This window comes from Oxyura jamaicensis, chromosome 2 (assembly GCF_011077185.1).
Source record: "Oxyura jamaicensis isolate SHBP4307 breed ruddy duck chromosome 2, BPBGC_Ojam_1.0, whole genome shotgun sequence".
NCBI lineage: Eukaryota > Metazoa > Chordata > Aves > Anseriformes > Anatidae > Oxyura > Oxyura jamaicensis.
This window is the reverse complement of record NC_048894.1, coordinates 83192005-83215445: the sequence shown is the minus strand read 5'-3', so window position 1 is coordinate 83215445 and position 23441 is coordinate 83192005. Positions and strand designations below refer to the sequence as shown.

The following is a 23441-nucleotide window of genomic DNA, read 5'->3' as shown; positions in this document are numbered from 1 at the left end:
CCTTTCCTTTCCTTTCCTTTCCTTTCCTTTCCTTTCCTTTCCTTTCCCTTCCTTTCCTTTCCCTTCCTTTCCTTTTTTAAATTTTTATTGTTAAAAACAATTCATTATATGATTCTCTGAGTAAGCATAACTTAAAAGTTTCTAGCGCAAAACGGAGATTAAAGCAATGAAATATTTATCAAATATAAATGAAATAAGAACAAAAAGAACAGTTGTTCTTAACAGAGTTTGAAGTTTGGAGAAATTTTAGTATTTTCAGGGTAATAAACACCAATTTAATACTTACAAGCAGAGGTAGAGGGCCATAAAAACCCATAAACAAGGTGTATGTCTACCCCAGAGACTGGACCAGGACTATTTCCTGACTATCAAAACTGACTGCAAGCAGACTACATGCTAGAATGAGATACAAGTGTGCACCATGACCCTGCCCACCTTGGTTTCCACTTGGTAGAAACTTGGCGACATGGACAGCGACGGAGCTACATCCACACACTGAGGATTTCATGCCTGGACAGCTGGAGGACAAGTGGCAATGGGGAACAACGACCCTGAAGGGTAAACACTGACAGTGACTACAGAAACCTGCAGGAGGCTGCCCGCTCTGTTCCTCATTGTACCAGCATGCAGCCAGTCTCAGTGGGTCCAGACTCTCCAGAGGAGAATCTGGTTTCTCTCTCAAGTGCCACATGACCTAGTACTTTACGAAGAGTCTTCTAAAAGTCTAAACTCAAAATATTGGTAATGAAAAAGAAAGAGTTCCACATGGAATACATTTTTATTATAATGCCTTAAATAAAACAATTTTAGATTGTATTGTTAATCAAGAAGACACTTTGAATGTAGCATTTCATATTAAGTAGAGAAATTCATAGTATGCAAATTATCATTACTTTGAATATAACTGAAAACAATCTTTAATAATTCTGAATTATTTGGATCAACTGAATCTTTGGTTTGCTTTAATTACTTTATGTTTACAGTCTCACAGGAAATGTGGAAATCACTGAAGGCCTCACAATGCCATTTTAAAGAAACACCTGATATTACTTTCATTAATTAAAAGCATGATTTTGATTCTGGGAAACAGAAAACAAAACAAAACAAAACAAAAACAAACAAACAAACAAACAAAAAACACAACTATTTATGTAAAATGCATTTCTGTCATTATAGCTTTTGAACCTGGCTGAAATATGAAAAGCTTCATATGCTGCAATATTGGAACAAATTGAATTTCAGGAGTAAGAATATTACTCTGAAATTGCTAATGTTGCTACAACTTCTAATAAGGTAGTTAATTGGTTTTAATCATGATTTTCCCATATTTCTTTTTAAAACATCATATTTATTTTAGAAAACCCAATGCACTCCAAATTGACATTTAAAGGCATTTTGGCCGGAGTTCTAAAAGTAAGCAATGCCATTTTAGATGCTACATTGCCTATAAAAGTCAGATTGCTCTTGTGTATTTGAATCTTTTTTCCTAACTTGAAGAGGAACTTGCTCCCTGATGCTACCAAAAGACCATCAAGATGACAGTGGAAGAGATACGAAGAGTCAGGTTGACTGTAGTGTCCTCTCAGATAAGTAAAGAAACTCTACTGCACCTTCATTTACTCCTTCCCTCCCCTCCCCATTTCTTTCATTGCAAGTTTTACGTTCAAAAATAAGCCAAGCTTTTTCAAGTAGTAGTTGATGGCGAAGCTTTCCCATCAGGCTTCATGTTATCATATTACAAACCCATGGACTGAAAAGATCCTAGCTGTAGAAAGTCTCCAACTTAAAAATAAAGAACGTATCAAAGTTTGACAATCTTGGCAGAGTGCAGATGCCACAGGAGAGAATGGATGCTTTGGCAGAACTGAATGCTTCATTCAGCCTGAAATCTTCCCTTCTTCCATGCAAATAAACTATTGTTTTTGTTTTGTTTTTGTTTTTGTTTTTCCTCTCCTTCCTCTGCATGTGGGACCATGTCACAAAAGAATTGAAAGAAAGAAATCATCTTGTGTCCATAGGGTACCGCATCTAGGTCCCAACCTTTTAGAAATGAAGCATGACAATGCAACAGAGAAGCAGAACTTTGGTATTTATCTCTGTACAAACTGCATTATGAAAAGCAATTAAGATTTGACCTTCCTGATATAAAAATGGTCTGGTTGCTACTAGAAACTGACCTTGAACTTCTGCCTTGAAATTCTCAAAAATCTTATTTCTACAGATTTTCAAAGGGCTGAGTCTCCAAAAAAGAAAACTTGTAATCTTACAGAGACAGTTTAAATTTAGCTGTGATTATATTGGCTTCTCTAGCAATCCCATCTTTTAAGAAAGGCCAATGTCAAACCAATGCTGTAAGGTTTTGGTGATGCCGTTTTTTGTCTTTTTATTTTTTTTTCTTGAAGTTAACCTCTAACCATGGCAGACTAAGTCAAAGTAGGTATTGCCAACCTTGTGAAAATCAATATAGAAGCATATCTACAGAATGTAATTAACTATGCATTTAACATCTTTATTTATATGTCCATAGTTCTTTTTCATAAGAATGACACGACAGCTCCACTAGCAATTTAAATAGGCAAAATCAAAGGTCATTTTCTAAGTTCTTTAGCCAAGCAATACCTTTGAAATTAACGAGAGGTCATTGAATTAAAAATCAGCTGATAGACTTGTATCTTCTATTAAAAGCATTCCTTCCTGCTTACAAGTTGTATTGCATAGTATTCCTCTTTGAGATTTGTCTGCACTAAAATTAAACATAGTTGAAATGGATTTAATGATTTAATTTTTGAATGGATTACTTTACAAACTTCAGCAACATTGGTGCAATACTTTCAGACTGAGCTATTCAAAGAAGCCTAAGGGAGGAAGGCAACTACATTTCACTGAAACAGATGAAATGTCAGCTGAAATAAGTGCATGTGTCTGCATATAATCTTCTATTTATAGCTATTATCAAGAAATATAGTATGTAGTATTTCTGACAGACCTTCATGGAAGTACTTTATTCACTCTGAGTGCAAGCATCTATGAAAGCTTTGTCATTTTTTCCAAACTTTATTACCTCTTGTCGTGGAGCCCCAGATTCCGAGCTGGGAACCATTACTGAATGGAATATATTAGCAGCATACATAGGAGACTACGCGTTTTTTTCATCATCATCAATGGATGACAAAGTATCAGTGCACAAAGTGATCATTACTGTAGAAGCAAAGAGGCAGAGACCTTCAAAAGGCCAAAGGGAAGGTGAGGAGGGGATGTTGTAAAGTCCCATATCTATTACTAGATCAGATGAGAACCAGAGATGCTCAGCAGAGAAAGAAAATCTCTGTTCTTTCAGACACATCTTATTTTTCAGAGAGGACTAATTGGTGAGGAATTACAATTGTTAAGACTTCAAGACTTTGGAGTCTCCTGAAATTCACGCATATGATATCATTCTGGTGAAATAAATTATTTACCTCATTAGACACTCTAGGAAGGCAAAATCCTTGAATCAAAAGGCAATGATCATTGCTTATCAAAAGACCAACACTTTTCTAATACTAGTAAAAGAGAAAAGTCAGGACAGCAAAAAAGCTATAAATATGAAAAGAAGCTAAATGAGAATGGAAATGTTGAGAAATACATGGAAGCAGTAGCAAATATTAAATAGCAAGAAGGCCAAAAATTATATTTAGAAAGTCATGTTTTATACCACAAAAGCATAAACCAGACTAATTACAACCACTCCTTGTTTATACCTTCAACTACACTGAAGAAGAAACAGATTGGCAGCTCAGAAGTAAAGCACGTGGATACCTGCTAGGGATCTGTCATGCACGAAGGTGTGTCAACATGACTGGCTCATGCAGCTCTAGGGCAGGAAGGTCCTGCTCTACCCAAGGCCGTTTCAGTTACTGCCTGTCTTACTGTAACGAGTCCCGATCCACACTACCAGTCTGCTCTGTGCTACTATCTTACTTCATGCAATACACAAGAAATGTTTCACGTAATTTGTTTGATGACAGATACCAACCGTTGTATTTCACAAGCTAAAATTGAGCCACCTGAACTTGGAAGAACAAAGCAGTAACATCAAAACAACGTACTCATGGAAAATGTAAATAAAAAGGCAAAATAAATCTTTAAAATCCTATCTTAATCATTGGATTAGATTAAGACTGTTTAGCAATATTACTGCTTAGCATCACTTAATACAGCTTTAAATTCTAACAGGATAAAGTGAAAGAATAGTATATCCAAAAAAACATACCCCAGGCTGGTTGCACTCATAACTAACGCCATGCTACTGCTGAAATACTCAGCTAACTACAGTTCTGTTCTTCACTAAAAGTCAGCACTAATGCAGAAAGCTGTATATTTACCATAATATATTTTTTAATGACTAGTCACAACTCTATCTCTTCACTGTGTTTATCCGGTATTCTTTTAAATAAAAGAAAAATCATCCATAGCCTAGATTTCCAGCAAATGCTTGAAATAATCAAAACCTGACAAGGGTTTTATTATGCATGTTAACAGGGCTTTCTTTAATTTTTACTCATAAAGGAATAAAAACCATGCTTATTTAAACATTACTGATGTTAGGGGGTTCATGTCACAGGCTATCTTCATAACGTGAACAAGGGCATTTATTGTAACTGCATCAATATCCCTTTTTGTTGCTGGAGGGGAGTTTAGCTCATTATAAACTGTTATCTAAATTCATTGCTAAGGAACAAAATACTGTATTATCAGTGCCTCGCTGCAGAAACAGAGCTGAATCTTGAAATGGTTGTGTATTCCTGGGCCACTCAAGTAAATCTATCTACAGGCATTACTGGATATTTATTTATTATTGGTATTTTGTTCTTTTCTCTGCAAAATGGATCTATAAATACAAAAAAAAAAAAAAAAAAAAAAAAGTGCTTTAAGTGGAAACCTATGTGAAAATTAAAGCAGAATACCTGAGTAAGATTTTTGGTTAATTCCTTGTTTCTTAGGTACTAAGACTAAGTCCTCATTAGTAAAGTTGACACATGCATAAGAACAAAACTGAGCCATACTACAACAGATTCTTAGGGTGGTAAGGAGGGTAACACATAACCCTTTGCTATTTCTAGAACTTTTGATGAGAGCCAAAAATAAAGACTTGAGGAAGGTGAATGTCTCACAAGTCTTTAGCTTCAAATGAAAATGCTATTGTCTTCTTAATTACAGCACTAACTGAAAACACTTGAGGGAGGGAAGTGTAGAGAACAGAAATGGAGAAGAGATGGATGAGAGAACATCCAATAATAAACATACCACTCTTTTAACACCCAACTTTAAGTATTTTTTTAAAACCAGAAAATAATAATAATAATAATAAAAATTATAAATCTGGGACATATAGATGCTGCTGCAGAAACTCAGATGAACTTCTGTAATATACTGCATAAGCTACGTCTCTTTTGCGCATTTTATTCTATGTGATTAATACTGACTGGACAGAGAAAATCAGAAAGCTTTTTGTAAAAGCTTTCCATATATGAAGTCACTTATATCCTGACATTTACATATTCCTAGGAAGGAAAATGCAATATATTCTAATGTAATATATTTAGCAGACTAGCATATAAAGCAGAGGTAGCAATTACTTCAATTTATTAATAGGGTCTTCTGTTCTCGTCAGCAACTTGCAATGATTATTTCCTCCCAACAACTACATTTATCAATTTACATACACTACATTTCATTGACAAATTATTTGGCCATGAATTTCCAAAGATCTGCCAGAGCTTTCTGTTAATCAACTAGAAGGGGAAAATTGGATAGCTGAACTACAAAGCACTGATTATAATTGGATCAGTCCTGTGAGTGTAATAAAGAAATTGCTTACAATGTTCAACATATACTAGCCTAGCATTTGGACTAAAAGTGACTCAGTACAGACTAATGGTTCCACATTAATGTTCTTTAAATGCTGTTGTTGTATTAGATTGAAGTGGGTTTAGATTAAAATGCTACTTACAAACTGTTTTTTAGAATGAACAAATTTCTTGATTAACATAAAAGTAAAAAGGAATGATTAACTGCATTGTTATTCCAACCATGTACACCTCGATTTGTGGAAGGGAAGGTATTTCAGCACTGGCAACAACTTGGCTTTGGAGTGCAAGATCACACAATGACATATAAATAAACCCCAGGTGCAACACTACAGATACTGTAAAGGTAACAGTGTGTTTATCACTCAGTGTACCCATAAACATGAATCAAAAATTAAATATTAATACCTCTCTTTTACACTAGGAAATCAGGGAAAGTAGGTGTTGTCAGATGGGGAAAAAGACCAAAACTAGAACTTCTGTGCAAGTGTTAATGCTGCATTTTCTGTACTGTGAAAGAATACTGCAAGCCTTCACACAACCAAGATGAAGGGACTGCCTATCTGCCAGCGTTACCCTCCTAGTCCCTACAACTGCCTTACTTTCATAGAATCACAGAATCGCAGAATCATTAAGGTTGGAAAAGACCTCCAAGAGCATTCAGTCCAACCACCACACTATCACCCATCACGCTATCACCTGCCATCAACCTATCACCCTTCATCCAGCAGAGGTACCTTGCCAACAGTACTCGCTGTCTTTGGCTCCTTTCTTGCAGGGCCTGACCTAAAGCAGGATTGCTTCTACCAGGTTCCAGGCAGCTCAGCAGAGCGGTTATCACCGTTGTGAGGTGAGCAGTCTTCTCTATCCCAGTCGTCTCCCAAGTGAGGTTTGTGCTCCCTTGGGGGTGTGCAAGACAATCCACTGGCGTGCGGGACGAAAGTGTTTTTCATATTATTAAATGAAGTGTTTATTTCATTTTTTATCTCATCTTTTATTAATTTCTATTTTGGTGTGCTTTATAATGTACGTAATATCTTACTTAGTACAATAGTACACATAATCTATAAGTAACTACACATACAGTGGGAGTGCATGCTCAAATATGTTACACTGCCAGGGGTGCATGATCGATATGTTTGGCGCCCACTGCTCTAATTCAGCAGAGAGGCTGATGCAGGAACACTGATCAGAATCCATGGAAGCCACGCAGAAGTCAATCTTGAAACTGATGACTGCTTTTGTGGGGGGAGGAATGTCATTAGGAACATCATTGCTTTAGGGAACCAGTGAAGCTGGATGAAGCCCTCACTGAAGCCCTAACACGTCTACCAAATATCTGAGGACTAGGATTTCTTCTTTTTTTTCTGATAAATTTTGAAGATAATATGTTTATCTGCGCTGAAGACATTCCTTTCATGGTAATCGCTGGCTCCTGTTACCCATTTATGAATACTTTCAGCAAAATCAGTAGCCATATGGAATACCTTCAAGGCACCTTTCACAGGATATTTGGAATTAGGCAGATATCACGCTCTACTCAATTTGATCCTTATCCTATTGCAGCTATATTCACAGAAGTCCAAGTGATGAAGATTTAATTGAAAAAAAAATAATACAACAATTTAATCTTGATCTGCTTGTTTCAAGATAACAGGATACAAATGTAAAGGCTGTACTCTATCTTCTGTCTCTACACCTGGAGAGTAGGGTGCTCTACAGAGAGTGAGGGAGAGCTGGAGTGCAAAAGTCTATTATTTTTAATTAAACCTTTGTTCAGGCAGATGAGCAGTGTTGAGACATGAGGTAAAAATAAAAGGGGTAGAGGAAAGCCAGAAGGATGCAGAATATTTATTCACAATTAGTAGTAGCTGAGACTATATCTAGTATGTGCTGAAAGCATGAGAGATTTAAAAGCCCCTTAAAGTTTAACACATTAAAATCTATAAAATCTTCAGCTAACTGCTGAAATGGCAATGTGCCTAGAGAGCATATAACATTAGCCATTCAAAACATGTTGCTATCAAATTGTGAGACGCCTGCGGAAACGAACTGTGCTCATTCATCGCTTTCCTGGAATTCAGCTAAATATATTAATACCTCCTATGTGCTTTTGATATTTGATATACTTGAGTGTCAAGGAATGCAAAGTTCACTTTCTGCTTACAGAACAGTCATGGCTATAGCAGCACCACTGAGATGTTTATCTATGTTTATCTATGCCGGTTCCTCAGAAAAAGCAGATAGACAACAAAAAGGAAAATAATATCAGGACCAATTCCTGTGCACATTATCTCCTATGAACAAGGAGAGACCTATTATTAATAATAACATTAATTTCTAAAGCAAGAGGAAAAAAAAAAACCACCACCACCACCCAAAAAAAAACCACCACCAACAACAACCCACAAAGACAAATCTTTTCAAAGTGAATTGATAAGTCTTAAATTTCCTGCAAACACTACAGCTAAATACAACAATAGGATACAGGATACACTTCCAATGTGGCAACAGAAATTACTACTGTAGAGATGAGTGTATTTCTGAAAACTATGTCTAATGAGAAATCTGTAACTTCCACCAAGACATTTTTAATGAAAAATTATATTTTATAAGAAGATTGTATTGAAAAACAACTCTAAATAAAACCATGACCAAGCTTAAATAAAACCATAAACTAGCTTAATGGAAAAGTTACTTAGTCATTTGCTAAGGGCAGATAAACTACCTTGGAAGAGTTTTTGGCAGGAATTATTAGCAACTGTTCCCATATCTACACTAGTGAAAGGTGATCAGGACTTGCCAAAGTAAGGAAGTGCGGGAGATAAGGGCTTTATTTTGGCAAACTGCGGTGTTTAGGCATATGAACTGGGTGGAATATAAACTTAGGCAACAGAGAAGGAGAGCAGGTCAGGGTGATGAACGGAAAGAAAATATAGTGCCTGACTGCAATATTTCTTTGAAATGACAAAAGATTGAATTTGTTCCCTCAAGAATAGGGACAAGATAGGCTTTGTTTTCATCTGCGGAACAACAACAACAAAAAAGTTTGGAGTTCTGGGAAGCCTTCAGCTGACTGCATTTTGGCTCAGCCCTGGTATAAATGCATTGCTATACTTCTGTTTCATGACCATTTCATTTCTAAACTGCTCTGGGGATAAATCACGTTGTGTGGAGGGATGCTGTTGTCTACAGAACCAATGGAGTTTCATAAGCTGCAAGATGTGTATCATGGACAGAAATATCTATCTGCGTATAAAAATAGCTGAAGGCAATCCAATGGTATTGTATCAACTTCTGCTGCCTAATTCTGTTGTAAAGATTCATTTGAATTGTTGTCAGGTATTCGCTGTTTCTCATTTCCCCGTACAGCCTTCCAGGTATGCTTAGATCCTAATAACAAGATGGTATCTCAGGAACTGACATACAGATGTGATAACTTCTCATAACAGCAAATGAGATTTGTTTTCAACAATTAGACCCCACATTTCTCAACTCAAGTAGCCATTTTGAATAGGTATTTTCATCTTTTGTCTTTGGTTTTCCAATGGTAAGAAGGGCACAATATGGTTCCATGACCTCTGCCTTGTCCTCCTGTTCTCTAGACTCTGCCCCAGTTTCATTTTCCTCATCCTGCTCCATCCCACTTTTCGTTTCTCAGACCCTCTGATTCATGTGTGTGCCTATCAAATCCAAGTCTTCACTTTTTATACTGCATCTGGGCTTTCCCAGATGTCTCTCCCACTTTGGGTACAAGTGTTCATCCTCAAAAACTTTCCCCCCCACATGCACTTGTAGCTGGGATCCTACAGGCACCTGGAGCTCTGCTTCTTGACTTCTTTACATTGGACTTTGAAGGAGCCCTTCTTACCCCAACCACTCTGTGGGATGGATGGGATAACACCACAACGACCGCCCTTCCAGCTCCAGCACGGCCAGGCCGGGCGGGGCTGAGGGAACTGGAGCCCGGCCCTGCTGTGGCCCTGGGGATGCTGTGGAGGCCCAGGCCTGTGCAAGGCGGGGAAGGCCCAGGGCAGGGGTGGTGGCGAGAGTCTAGAGCAACACCAAGAGCAGTGATGGCGATGATGATGACTTGAAATCCCTGTCAGAACGTCAACATGCCTCCCAATGTGCATCTTGAGGAGAAAATAACCTGCAAGGCTCAGCTTGACAAAACAAGGGACAACTAAAATCTTGGTTTAATACAAAACAGTTGGCAACATTAGTGATAGATACCGCTTATAGTCTCTGTCCTCAACATTTGACTCTTCGAGGCACCCTGGCTGCCCTATTTCTGTTAGTGTTTGATTTCAATTGCCCATGGTCGTTAAATAATGTCAACATATTACAGAACCTGTTCTCAGCCATAAAACACCTACTTCTAAGATATCAAAAATAAAATGGTGTTTGGTATGTTTGGTCTACAAGAAGTAAGCACTAAAAATCAACTTTCCTGGACAAGTTTATTCAAACTTTCCTGAAAATACTCTAAATTCAAGAACTTTACAATAACAAGACACTTTCCCTCAGCATTATCCTCAGTCTTGTCTTCCTCCAGCCCTATTCAAAAACATTTCAACATCTGACAAGTAAGGATGGGGAAAAATAATATTGTCAAATTATTAAAGTAGAGCCCAACAAAGTATCATAAAAAGTAGAGCTCAAAGGGCTGTAGAGAAATAGTTGTGTCATCCATATCCCATTCTTGACAGATATTCTACATGTGTTTAAGCTTCAAATGATAGTATTTACAGTCTCTTAAGGCAATCTACTGCAGTGCTTATCTGTCCTTAATGGTAAATGGTATTGCTCATTTCTTTCAGAAAATGGTTTGTTATAAGTGGTCCAAACACAGATCCTGATTCTGTAAGATATAACTAAGTTTTACGTCAATAAAGATAAACATGGAAATATTGATCTTAGGAAGCATATTTCAAATTAGTGCAATATTCAAGTGTCAGGCTTGCAACAAGACATAAATGTGAATGTGACAATTTTTAAGAGTTTTCAGACATCTCAGTATCATCCTAGAAATGCATTGTGTTAGAAAATACACTCTTGAACTGTCTTCATTGGCTTACTTATCAGTAAATGATTACATGTAAAACATAAAAGGTTTTTATTCTGTTGTCTTCATTATGCTTTTTTGAGTTTTTGTTTTAATTTTCCTGGTATTAGTGAAACAAAAAAAATAACGAAAGACAAGCTAATTGAGAGAGAAGGAAAGTGACAACTGGCAGCCCCAAATAAAGGGTTTTAGCTGAAAAGACCATTTCTTAAGACACTAGAGAGAAAAATATCCATATCATTATTGTCATAGATTCCCTGAAGTAGTGTGGATGAGATTAAAATAAAATCTGATACCTTAATTTCATAAACATGCCAGCGTTACAAGTTTGGCAATGCTGAATGTTACTGTGTTACTGCTCTCATGGAGGTGATATCTCAGGCAGAAAAGTAGAGTACTTGGCAAGCAGGAGCAGGGAGAGAGCATCTGTAGAGGGGGTGTTTTACAAAGTCTTGTTGGAATTATTGCCTTCAGAGCTATGTCTAGAAATGATACAACCTATAATACTATTGCAAAAGATATGGATGTATTGTAAAAAAAAAAAAAAAGAAAATCACACTAGACTCAATTGGTTGGACATTTGCTGGAAATTTGCCTTTCAGCAACAGAAGCTTATCTGCTGCAAAACCATGAAACTAGTTAGTCCCCTGTAGGAGATCAACAGGACAAATCTGTTTTCTCAGTTTGCTTTATTATAGAGAACCAGCACAAAACAAAAATTTAAATTAATGGAAATACTAAAAAGTTTTACAACTTTGACTACCTCATTTTCATGATTTTTTTGGTACTTAAAAACAAACAACAAACGAACAAACAAACAATAATAATAATAATAATAAAACACTGGCTCCCTAAATCATAGAATGGCTTGGGTCGGAAGGGACCTTAACGAACATGCAGTTCCAAGCCTCCAGCCATGGGCAGGGACACCTCCCACTTGACCAGGTTGCTCCAAGCCTTATTCAGCCTGGCCTTGAACACTTCCAGGGATGGGGCATCCACAGATTCTGGGGGCAGCCTGTGCCGGAGCCTCACCACCCTCTGAATGAAGTAAATACTGGACTTCCATACAGTGAGTACAGACAAATTCATACTTATGACAAGAGATCCACCATAATCATATAGCAGGATATTTATAATACATCCTTTATTATATATACTTTGGCTAACCACATATTAAAAGAAATTCTATACAACAAATGTTTTCATTTTGTCCTAGGAATCAACTGTAGAGATTTTAAAAAATTAATACACTTCTAAATAGAAAATATACCTAACATACCTCTGAATAGAAATAACAGTCCCATTGAAGAACAGAAATAAATAAATGGAAAAAGAATGTTGTCATCTAAATATGTAATGGTTACATGTACTTCTTTTTCATGACTATAGCACATGCAAAGATAAAATCTTAAATTTGAAATTTAAGAAAATTACAAACAATTCTTCATTGCAAATTTCTTTTCAGAATAACATAAGTTTTTGGATTAGAATCCTTCTCAGATCACTGATTTGTTTTTTTGGATTCACAATTATATGAAAATCAAATGTTATATCAGGTTGCTCTAAATGATCCAATCTGATGTCTGATGTATTAATAATGGTCTCAAACTAACTTATTCACCAAGTCTGGAATGTCTATTGGGATACAGTGTCCACCACTGCTCAAGTCTATCTTTTGGCCAAAAGATCAAGAGAGAGCAAGTACAAGGCAAAACAAACAAGGAAAAAGTATTTAAAGTACTTACCTCAGTATTTCCCTAACCACTTTTCTTACTTCTAAACCACATCCTCTGACTCACACTCTTAAATGTGGTGCTACACATGAAGCCAGCAACATAAACTATTGACGTCAAACTCACATAGGAAATCAGACTTGGTGCGTTGTCACATTAAGCAGAATCTGTCCATTCTGCTTCTTAGCAACTTAACTACTTCACAAAATTCTTATTCCTAAACAAAGACTCCAGAGGTGTCTTTGTCCAAATGCTGTGTTCAGGTATGTAAAACAGTAGGCTGATTTTCTGAAGTGCTGGGTTTCAGCCTTTACCTAGAGGACAAACGTAAGCACAGTGATCATCATCCACCAAGTAGCAACTCAATATCGTGAAAGTCATCAAAGACTTCTGTGATAGGTTGATTGTGAGTAGATTGTTGGAGACTAACAAAACACCCTGAAATACCATTTGGTAAATGGGAGAGCTTCAGAAAGACGCATGCAGACAAAGACCTCTGTTATTGTGGCAGTATACATTTTAGTTTTCTTGGAAAAAACAGTTATGTCATAAGAAATTTGAATGTTACTAGATCTCATTTTGCAACTGTTTTTTATAAGCATATGCTCTTTACAGTTTTGGTAATGTGCTTTATATAACTAGTGTTTTCCTGTCACTATCATTTCTTTTATTTTACCGTGGGAAGTTTCGAAGGAATCGGTAAGAATAATGGTAACCAAAGGGAAAAAAGCGGGTATGTTTTCATCTTGGCATATGAGAAAACGAACTATTGTATCTCAAATAAATATTTTAGTTAGCAGCTTTTTTTTTGTTTTTCATTACTCATATTTATATTTCACTTGTCTATATTTCTGGCAAGGTCCCTATAAAGATATACGACCATTAAATTTAGCACTTCCAGAATCTAGTACTTGCTGAGACAATCTTCAGAAAAAGTGAAGTATTAGTAAGACTTAAATCACTAAGTCGCTTCATATCCAAACTAGTGATGCCACCCATCTGTCCTGTCTAACTAGAACCACTTCTCACCAGGCAGGATCAATCTGAGGTATGGAGCTATACCACAGTATTGCAGTGACTCTAGTGCTGCATAGCTATAAGCAGTTGCACTGAGGTATTAAAAATCACTTTGCATTACTTTCTGTATCCTGATATCTATGATTAAAAAAAAAAAAAAAGGTTGTATTGTAAGTTTATAATGACTAAAATTGAGCCACCTGGAGCTTCACAGTACAGCTGGATACACAGCTCCTTGTGGGCCATGTGTTAGATGTGCAAGAAAAGTGCAGAAATGAAAAAAAAAAAAGAAAAAAGAAAAAAGCAGCCAGAAATAACAGGCTTTTAGCATGTTCCTAAAAACGTGGTTTCTAGGGCACAATCTTAAGACATACAGGAAGACCTCATAAAATTCCACTTCCAAGGAGGTAAAGCTGAGAACAATTTTCCTGGTATCTCCACTATGAAGTGCACTATAAATACCTCTTTGTTATGTGCATGTGCAGTTGTTTTAAGATTTTAGATCAAGATATGGCAGTAAACAACACTGTAAACTAGTTTAGCCAGACTACCATTGCAAATATAGATAGCTGCTGCATATACTAGCTTTAGATGCTCACGTCTGATACCACCTATGTAATGAAAATAGACAAGAAAAAGTCCTTTTTGGTATTTTGACTGAATTTTAAAGTGATTAAAAAATATCTAACGTTATGGTATTAAAATATGCTGATTATAATCAGTCCAGTTTGATTATTCCCTGGTAAGAAAAGGCATATGAATAATAAATCTAGATGCTACCAGATCACAGAATTGTAGCGGTTGGAAGGGACCTCCAGAGATCATCAGGTCCAACCCCGCTGCCAAAGCAGGTTCCTTCGAGCAGGTTGCCCAGGTAAGCGTTCAGACGGGCCTTGAATATCTCTAGAGAAGGAGACTCCACAACCTCCCTGGGCAGCCTGTTCCAGAGCTCCATCACCCTTACCATGAAGAAGTTCTTTCGTATGTTGGTGCGGAACTTCTTGTGCTCCATTTTGTGGCCACTGCCTCTTGTCCTGTTCCCACAAACTACTGAAAAGAGGTTGGCCAAATCCCTTTGTCTCCCACACTTCAGGTATTTATAAGCATTGATAAGATCCCCTCTCAGTCTTCTCTTTTCCAGGCTGAATAGACCCAGGTCTCTCAGCCTCTCCTCAGAGAGAAGATGTTCCAGGCCCCCTATCATCTCTGTGGCCCTCCGCTGCACTCTTTCCAGGAGATCCCTGTCTTTTTTGTACCGGGGAGCCCAGAACTGGACACAGTACTCCAGGTGAGGCCTGACCAGGGCAGAGTAGAGGGGGAAGATCACCTCCCTTGACCGGCTGGCCACGCTCCTTTTAATGCACGCCAGGATCCCATCAGCCCTTTTGGCCACGAGGGCACACTTCTGGCTCATGGTCAACCTGTCACCCACCAGGACCCCCAGGTCCTTCTCCGCAGAGCTCTTCTCCAGCAGGTCATCCCCCAGCCTGTACTGAGACATGCGGTTGTTCCTTCCCAGGTGCAGGACTCTACACTTGCTCTTGTTAAACTCCATTTGGTTCCTTCCTGCCCAGCTCTCCAGCCTGTCCAGGTCTCGCTGAATGGCAGCACAGCCTTCTGTGATGATGATGGTGACATCACTGAAGGATGTATGGTCACTTCTACTGGAAACTCAGAGGTAGGATTTCACTTTAAATGACAGAATAAATGCAACTGATTTAAAGATGGTTTTAAAGATGTCTTTACCTATAGAGGCTTAATAATAAGAGCTTTAAGTTCTGCTTTTAGTTTACGCTCTGCCTAAAAACCATGCTTAAAACAAACACATAATTTCATTCAGAGATCAATTAATTTTATTTATTTTTTGGAATAAACTACATTGAAGTAAGAGGATCTTTATAACTCATATTCAAAAAAAGTAAAATAGTTTCATTTATTCAGTAGTAATAATGAAAACCCTTGTTTCAAGAAAAGGATCCAGAGCAGGAGGAATTTTCTTACTTTCTTCCAGGGTACTGCTGAGCATGTATAATTTCAGAAATAATAGTCCTTTGTTAATTTTAAATCCTGCTTTGTCATGTTCGAGACACTTTCTGTTACTTATACAAACATGAAGGGCAAACTGCACTCAATGTTTTCAGTGGAGTTTCCATTCACTCATTCCGCTCCACTAGAGGCGTAGTAATTCCTCCGCGACAGGAACAGTATTACTGTCTCCCGTAGTTATGGGCCCACACTTATTCCATCAGTATATTTGAAACTGCTATAGGGCAAGTGGTACCCATCGTAAGTACAGTCCTTAGTGTTTTATTGCTGTTGTTGTGATTTTATATTAGCTGTAGGTCTCCACTGATACTTGCTAGCAAAGGTTATACAGTTTTTTTCCACATGGATGAAAAGTGCTCTAATGCAATTGGCTATTGACCTGTTGTGAAAATAGCAGAAGAAGAAAAGAGATAATAAAAGTAAACCCCAACATGTTATTTTAATTACATGGTTGAAGCATGCTTTATTTTTCCAGAACTTCGGTAATAGTTTTGTCCCCAGGGTTTTTGTTTGCCCTTTTTTTTTTTTTTTTGTCTTCCCCTTTTGCCTTAGAAGTGTAGCAGTATGAGGATGGAACTAGGCAGAATCATACAAGTTGTACTCAAGGAGAGCAAACATAAGACTGGAGAATGAAGCTTCAAAAGCAGGACTTCCCATAACAAAATTCTAGGAAGGAGGAAGGGGCCTTCTTCCCTCTCTCTAACAAGACACTTCCACATTCAAACAGCTCTGTAATTGGAAAAGCAAAAGCTAAACACAGATAAACACAAATCTTGATAACTGTGGTATCGCTATAATACTGACTGCAATGGAAACCTTAAGTACACTCCATTTACATATATTAACAAGCTCTAACTAAGAAGACAGACAGAGATATTAAAATCCATACCGTTGCTTCAGAGGACAGAAGTAGTCCCATATACTAGGTTGAACAAAGATTAAGGGAATCCCAAATTCTTTCAGAATTCATTGGTTAGCCACTAATTTATTCTTCTGATCAGCCTAGTCCTCTCCATTTTTCTCCTACGCAGAGATCAGTCTCAAAGGAAGACTGCCACTATGTTCAGATACAGAGATGGGGACAATAAATAATCTTCCCAGTAAGAAACATTGTTTTGTGAGAATTTTTCATTTCTATCAAGTTAATAAGAAAACACAATTATTTTTAACTTCAAATATCTACAGCTTTCCCTGTACACATACTGAAACCTCTTAAGAAAGTTCAGGACATAATCTGCATTTTTAGACTATTCTCATCAGCTGAACTGCTTAGCTTGAAAGGAATTGATTGAAGTAGAAAAGCGAATAAACTTTAAATGTTAATGTGAACATTAATTACAAAAAGTCATGGAACAGAATCAATCTCTGCTGAACCTGAATCTTTATTCTTAAAGGAATTATCAAGTTTTTCCAAACCCTGTAACTCACATCAATTTACTTTAATACTAAACACAAGCAGTATTTTAAAATTAATTCTGATTATTTTCTTGAAACAAAAACAAAAACAAAAAACTGTTAACTGCAGATTATCATTATAGCTACAGAAGTAACATGATTAATTGGGAATCTACTAGGGAACTCTTAATGAATGATACAAAAACTTATAATATTGTCACTTCCAGTTCAGTAGCAAAGATGTTAACATTTAAATGATTTAACAACTTAATGAATGACATTTGTTTTTATGGTTATTCTGGGAAGTGTAGCCTGCTTCAGACTTCCTGGGTTAACTCTCTTGGCTGAATAACAAAGACATAAAATTCTTCAAATTATACTGCATGAGTAAAAGAGTAATTTTTTAAATGTTTACAACTTTCAATAAAATTAGCCACCTTGTTTTAAGGTATGTCTGTCTAAAAAGCTTAGCTTCACAGGTGTTTATATCTACAAAAACAGTATTTTGAAGCAAGTCTCTCTTTAACTCTACAGACTCCAGTCAGCTGGAAAGTCAGCATATCCGCCTGATTGATATTTAATTTCATTTAATATTTTTGTTTGTTCTACACCCTTCTATAATTTTTGAACATTTTAAAACTAACAAAAAAAGGTCATGTAGTATGTAAGGGAAAAACGATGACCCAACACAAACGATACTAGAGTATTAGTAATTTCCTTTTTAAATCACATGCCAAGTCTATGAACTCCTATTTTATTGTAAGTTTACAATGTTATTTCAAGTAGTTGTTAAAATGCTTTTATTTACAATGCTAGAAATTTTAAACTCTCCTATGTAAGACATTTTGGGGGCAATTATTATTTTATTTTTTTAAACATGCAGTCTCCTAAATTATTCCAGGTACTGGTTTGTTCTACAGAGAGATTAGTAGTTAAACTATTAAATTTCTCAAACAACTGAAGAGTCTTAAGAAACAGATGAATGACCTCGACACCACTGATGACTAAAAAGACTAACTTCACTGACAAGAAAGAAATACACCAAAAAAAAAAAAACACATTTCCTTCCAAACAAGAAATTTCCCAGCCTCCATATCACCAACTAGAATAATCATAAGATAATAGCATTATTCAAGCTTAGTTCAGGCAGCTTTTTTGAAATGCAGTCACACCATATGTAAAAATGAAATTACTGTAGGAATGCACCTAAAGTGCAAATATAGTATGGTACTACATTGCAAAATGTTACCTACTCTGTGTTTAAATAATTCAAAGTACTAGAGATTCTCTAACACTAATATAAGCGTAGCTGGTAAGAAAGAACACATAGATTAGAATAAAATTTTCTCTTAGGGAGTTAATTTTTGATTTATTATTAAGAATTTTTGTACTTAATATTACCACAAATTAAAAAGGGAGATATGTCCATACAGCATTTTTCCTGGTCTTTGAAACCCAAGTACTATCATCTTTCATTTACTAATTTCATCTGAGAAAACAAACTACTGTGAAGAAGCTCAAGGCTACCAAATCTTTACTCACACCAAAGTGACCAAGAGATCAGCCTGCTTTTGTACAACTGCTTAAATACTACTGCCATCATCCAAACAATTTATCAGAATAATCTAATTTAAGAAAGTCAGTGTTTAAAAACATATTTTTAAAGTGATATTATTACGTTTTGATATCAAGTTGGCAGCTTTAAGTAACTAAATTACATATGCAGGCAAAAGGATCTCTCTAAAGCTTTCAATACTTTCAATGATGAAGTTTTCATAAAACAGATTCACACACTTATCAATACATCTCTGCTCTCAGAAATCTCTGGCTGAAAACGATAGCTGGAAATAGGAATTCCACTAAACAGTAACAGAAACAGGAGTTCTTCTGTTAATCCACTCAGACTACAGCAAGTCGATGAATTCCAAATATGACTAGTATCTTGTTACTGGACAAAGCAGATAACAATTACATAAAATTCATCCTCTTCTTGAGCTTTTTTTTTAAAAAAAATGTGGATCAGAATGCAAAATTCCAAAGGACTAAAATCTCGTGCTCCCTGATGTATGTATATGTTTTTTTTTTTTTTTTACAAGATGATCAATGCTATTTGTTTTCAATGGTAACTCATAACAGCAGCAAAATCATTACCAAACAAAGGAATTAGTAATTTATACATTACCTAATGCTGCTCATGCTTCCAGTTTCGGAACCAAGCTTACATCTCTCCAGTTGGCTAGCAACAATCTGACGTTCAGCTTCAAGTTCTCGAGTCAGTCTCTCAAATTGCAGTTCCTGAAAAAAAATAAATGAAACCATTCATTTTAACTTCTCTCAAGATTAATAAGGCATCTCAGTACGTAACGATAATTGTGGAAAAAAGAAGCTAATATAGTATCTTACAGGAAAACCTTTTTTGTTTTAACACATTCACAGTTCAAGTTTTTGAGGTAACACCTACTCATTCCTTCATTCACTTTAATGATACATGTCATAGAATCAATAGTTTATCAGAAATGGAATTTAAACAATTCAAGCCATATTAAAGTCATTCACAGTCCACGTAGATCTCTTACTAGCATAAAAATATGTCTTTGAAAAGGTGATCTAACTATATTGTCATAAGAAACAGTTTCTATTACTTAATAAAAAAAAAAAAAAAAAAAAAAAGATGTAAAATTCTGCAGATGATCATATGGCGATGAAAGCTTTTCTAAATGAAGAAAAAACAATCATAGTACAGGCTACTGAAATAAATTATACTGAACGTATATTGTTATGTACTGAACATGGTTTAATTTCAGCATTTAATGATGTGCAGAAAGGAAACCCAAAGTTTTGGGCAAAAGCCGTATTAAAAATCCTGCCACTAATTGATATATTTTCTTTTCCTCTGACAGGGAAGCCAGACTAGCCCCACCAGGCAAGGTTTATCTACAGACCTCATAAATATATTTCTAACAAATTTACATTTTTATACACAAGAGACTATTTTCTTAAATAAATAATGAATGAATAAAACAAGAAAAAATAAGTAAAATCCTCACAATTCCCTACAGAGCTGTATTTCCCACATATGGTATCAGTATTTTTATCAAATACAAAATAGAAACACTTTTAGGGAATTATGTTTATTTTAATTTTGCCAGACTGCTGCCCTTTCATTTTGGTCATAGTTACATAAAATCATGTTCATATGTAAAAGGAAGAAGTTCTCTGGCCTCTCTATGCATTTGTTGAGGGCTGAATGAGATGTATTTTGTGAATCCACTTGTTAAACTATTCTAGTGTCCACACAAATGCATTCATTCTCTCTTTCTCCCCCTTTTCTTTCAAAAGAGACCTTCCCATGCTGCAGAGGTAAGGGAGAGGGTGACCCACTTAGACCCACAAAGTGCCTCTGAGGAACGTGGCATGTGGGAGAAAGGAAGAAACGGCAGGGGCAGAGGGAAGGATCCAAAAAGTCTTTGTCCTCTCTGCTACCTAAAATCTTTGACCAACAACCCAGTAGTATATGGAGGCATAAAATTTGTCTCTGTCAGTAGGGAAACAGTAGCTGAAATGGAAGAAGGAAAGGGCTGGTGGCTGTTCTGTCTGATTTAGCTGGGCCATCCCCCTTTGTTTCTATTGTTACCGCCATGGAATTGTTTCTCTCCTGCACTAAACATAAGGGGGAACCACCACACAGATTATGTACAGCAAGAAAAAGCTGATATACACTGAAGTGGCCACTAACTATTTGACAGAGCCTACTTAATTCTGCATTCATTACTCCAAGCAAGACTAGCAAGGGTGCACTACCATCAAAAGAGTCAGACTGATGAAAAGAGCAACCAAGACGTAACACTCCTCGCTGAATGTTAATAGTGCAACAGGAATCGTAGTTAATATTCTCTGCATGTGTTTTTGTTGTACTCCAAAATGTCTTTTTCTTTGTTGTTTATAGATAACGCTATTAAAAATCATCTGATTTAGATATGCCTACTTCACACAGAGCATTTGCTTGCTCACCTAATAAAATCACTTGTCTGAAAAGAGACTGTAGATCAACTTTCCAAGAGTTGTTATTCAAATCCTGGCCTTGTTTGGGTGAAATAATACACTTACTGCAGAAAGAATTGTAACAGAAATGTTATTGAAGTTTTGAAGAACATAAAATCAAAGTGCTATAGAATTTGCTACACTAGCATGCTTATACCTAAGCACATAAGCACTGAGAATTTTTGATAGCATGAAATAAAACCAAACATAGTTTACTTTCAAAAGAAAAGCTTTAACAGCTGTTCTATTCCACAGCCTTTTTAAGTTACTTTATTCTATCATGGCAATGCTACCAATGCAGACTTTGAAGCTTAGCTGAATGGCTTCAGCCATCCACCTTCACTTCCTGCTGAGGTAGGTCAGACACATAGACATGTTCTTGTCCATGGCTTAAAAGAAGGCTTTTTTTTTTTTTTTTTTTTTCACCTGTATCACCTTTTCCTTTTCTGCTATCTGCATTGTATATCTTCTCATATATTTTGTGCTACATATTCCTTCAGTTAATCACTCAATCGACTACTTCCCAGACACTTCTGTATCTTCCCAACTAAAACCTTCATGCCACAAGAAAAAAATTATTCATGAATCTATTCTTCAAAATACACTTCTCTGTATTTGACGGCCATCATTTATCTTTCTTTTTTACTCCTTTCTGTTCTTTTCTGCATTCCCCCTCTCATCTCCTAGCATACTTCATGACTCATCCTCCACTAATCTCCTTCAGTCCTACTATACGAATTCCTATTTTAGCGAAGACCCTAAACTTACAGGTTTAGGTAGGCTTTCTCTCTAGAGAATTAGTCCCTTATTGAGGGAACACTCCTCTTCTTTAGGTGTATAAATACATGTTTTCTGCTTCCACTGTACACATTATTTAAGACCTGCCCTGCAGAGATGAATGGAAAAGGACAGTTGTGTGTACAACCTTAAACAGGAAGCAGAGAGGTACTGGATCACTTACAGAAAAAAATATCCTTGGGTTCCTAGAGCATGAAAGTGGCTGGAACAGGTAATCAGTAACTTCATTATTAGCTTGGTTCAATGGCTGCTATTTCTCACTTCATTGTCTTCTATCAGGTGACATCAGAAGTTACCAAGGGAAGGAAGGAGACGAAGGTGGGGGGATTGAGGGTGTGTGAGGGGGCAGATCCACACAACTATCCCCATTCCCTATTTTCAACATTTAGTATAAGAAAAAACTGTGTTAGGTATTCCCTCATGTGATGTCTAACATGCAGGTCCACAGGGTTGCCTCAGGAGTGAAAGAAGAAAAAGATTCAAGTACGAGTAGGGAGAATCTGCTATTCCTTTTTATAAGGAATCTGTCAGAAAAGAAAAATTAATAAGCTTCCTCCTCTTTGTATGAGAAGCAGTTAGAGTGACTAATATTTGAATAAATCCATATGTTTAGATTTCAAGCAGCTGTCACAGTGCAAGAAGACAGAAACTAGAAACAGTATTTGCTTACATTTTATAAAAATAACCACTGAACCTGACTCCATCATTTGTCTTATTTGTTCTGTTTACAATCATTTTCACCAGTTCATGCCATGTTGTGTTATCATCACAGCCCTTTATTATTCATCGGAATCAAACTAATCTGAACATCAAATTTAAAAACAAATTCCTTCCTGTTGATAAGGCAAATCTGTTGTCAAGACAATCGCAGAATGAAGAACTGTGGGACCTACAAAATAACATCAAAACTGATCTAAATAATGCCACGTCAAATGCAGCCTCACAGACTGCAAAGGCTAACAATGCCAATGCAAAGTGCACATGCAAAGGCAACACAAAGCTGAAGTGACCAGTCTGACAGTCCTTAGCACTTAGCAACAGAGAAAGTGTGGGAGTGTTAAGCCAACAGAAAGATTAGACATCATGATGAGAGTAATCCAGAGAAATCACTCAGGAGAGCAGCTTGGAGAGGGAGGAACTTCATGACAACTTTATCAAATTGTTCTGAAGTGCTAAAAAAGGTTTACCTATCTGCTGGGGCATGAAGCAATTTGTGTTTAAAAGTCATAATTGTCCACTACCAACATTTTATGGGGGAAAAAAATATTAATTAGTCTATACAGGGCAACTGGACAGGTTTCCTTTTTCATTGTGGGACTTTCTATCTAACCTCTGAGGCCACTAAAGCATCAAGCAGTAAATAAGACTTGAGGCAAACCACATGTCTAGCAGTGGTCCAGAAAACTGAACAGGCCTGACCCAAAGTTTCTCATTTATATCTGCTGAGTGGCTTGTACTGGCTCATTTGCATGTTGGGAGCAGTAAAACAAC

The 23441-nt window shown here is 36.6% G+C and overlaps 1 protein-coding gene across 9 annotated transcripts in view; it reads right to left on the bottom strand.

Moving 5' to 3' along the window:
• The window catches only part of CTNND2 (catenin delta 2), a 647710-nt gene that overhangs the window by 379434 nt on the left and 244835 nt on the right, over nt 1–23441 (bottom strand). For all 9 annotated transcript variants that reach the window (XR_004748506.1, XM_035318757.1, XM_035318750.1 and 6 more), the window contains one exon: nt 19294–19406. Coding sequence is in view for 8 of the 9 variants with exons in the window: in XM_035318757.1 (XP_035174648.1) it covers nt 19294–19406 (113 nt within the window). In the remaining variant the exon portion in view is untranslated. The remainder of the gene's footprint in view (nt 1–19293; nt 19407–23441) is intronic.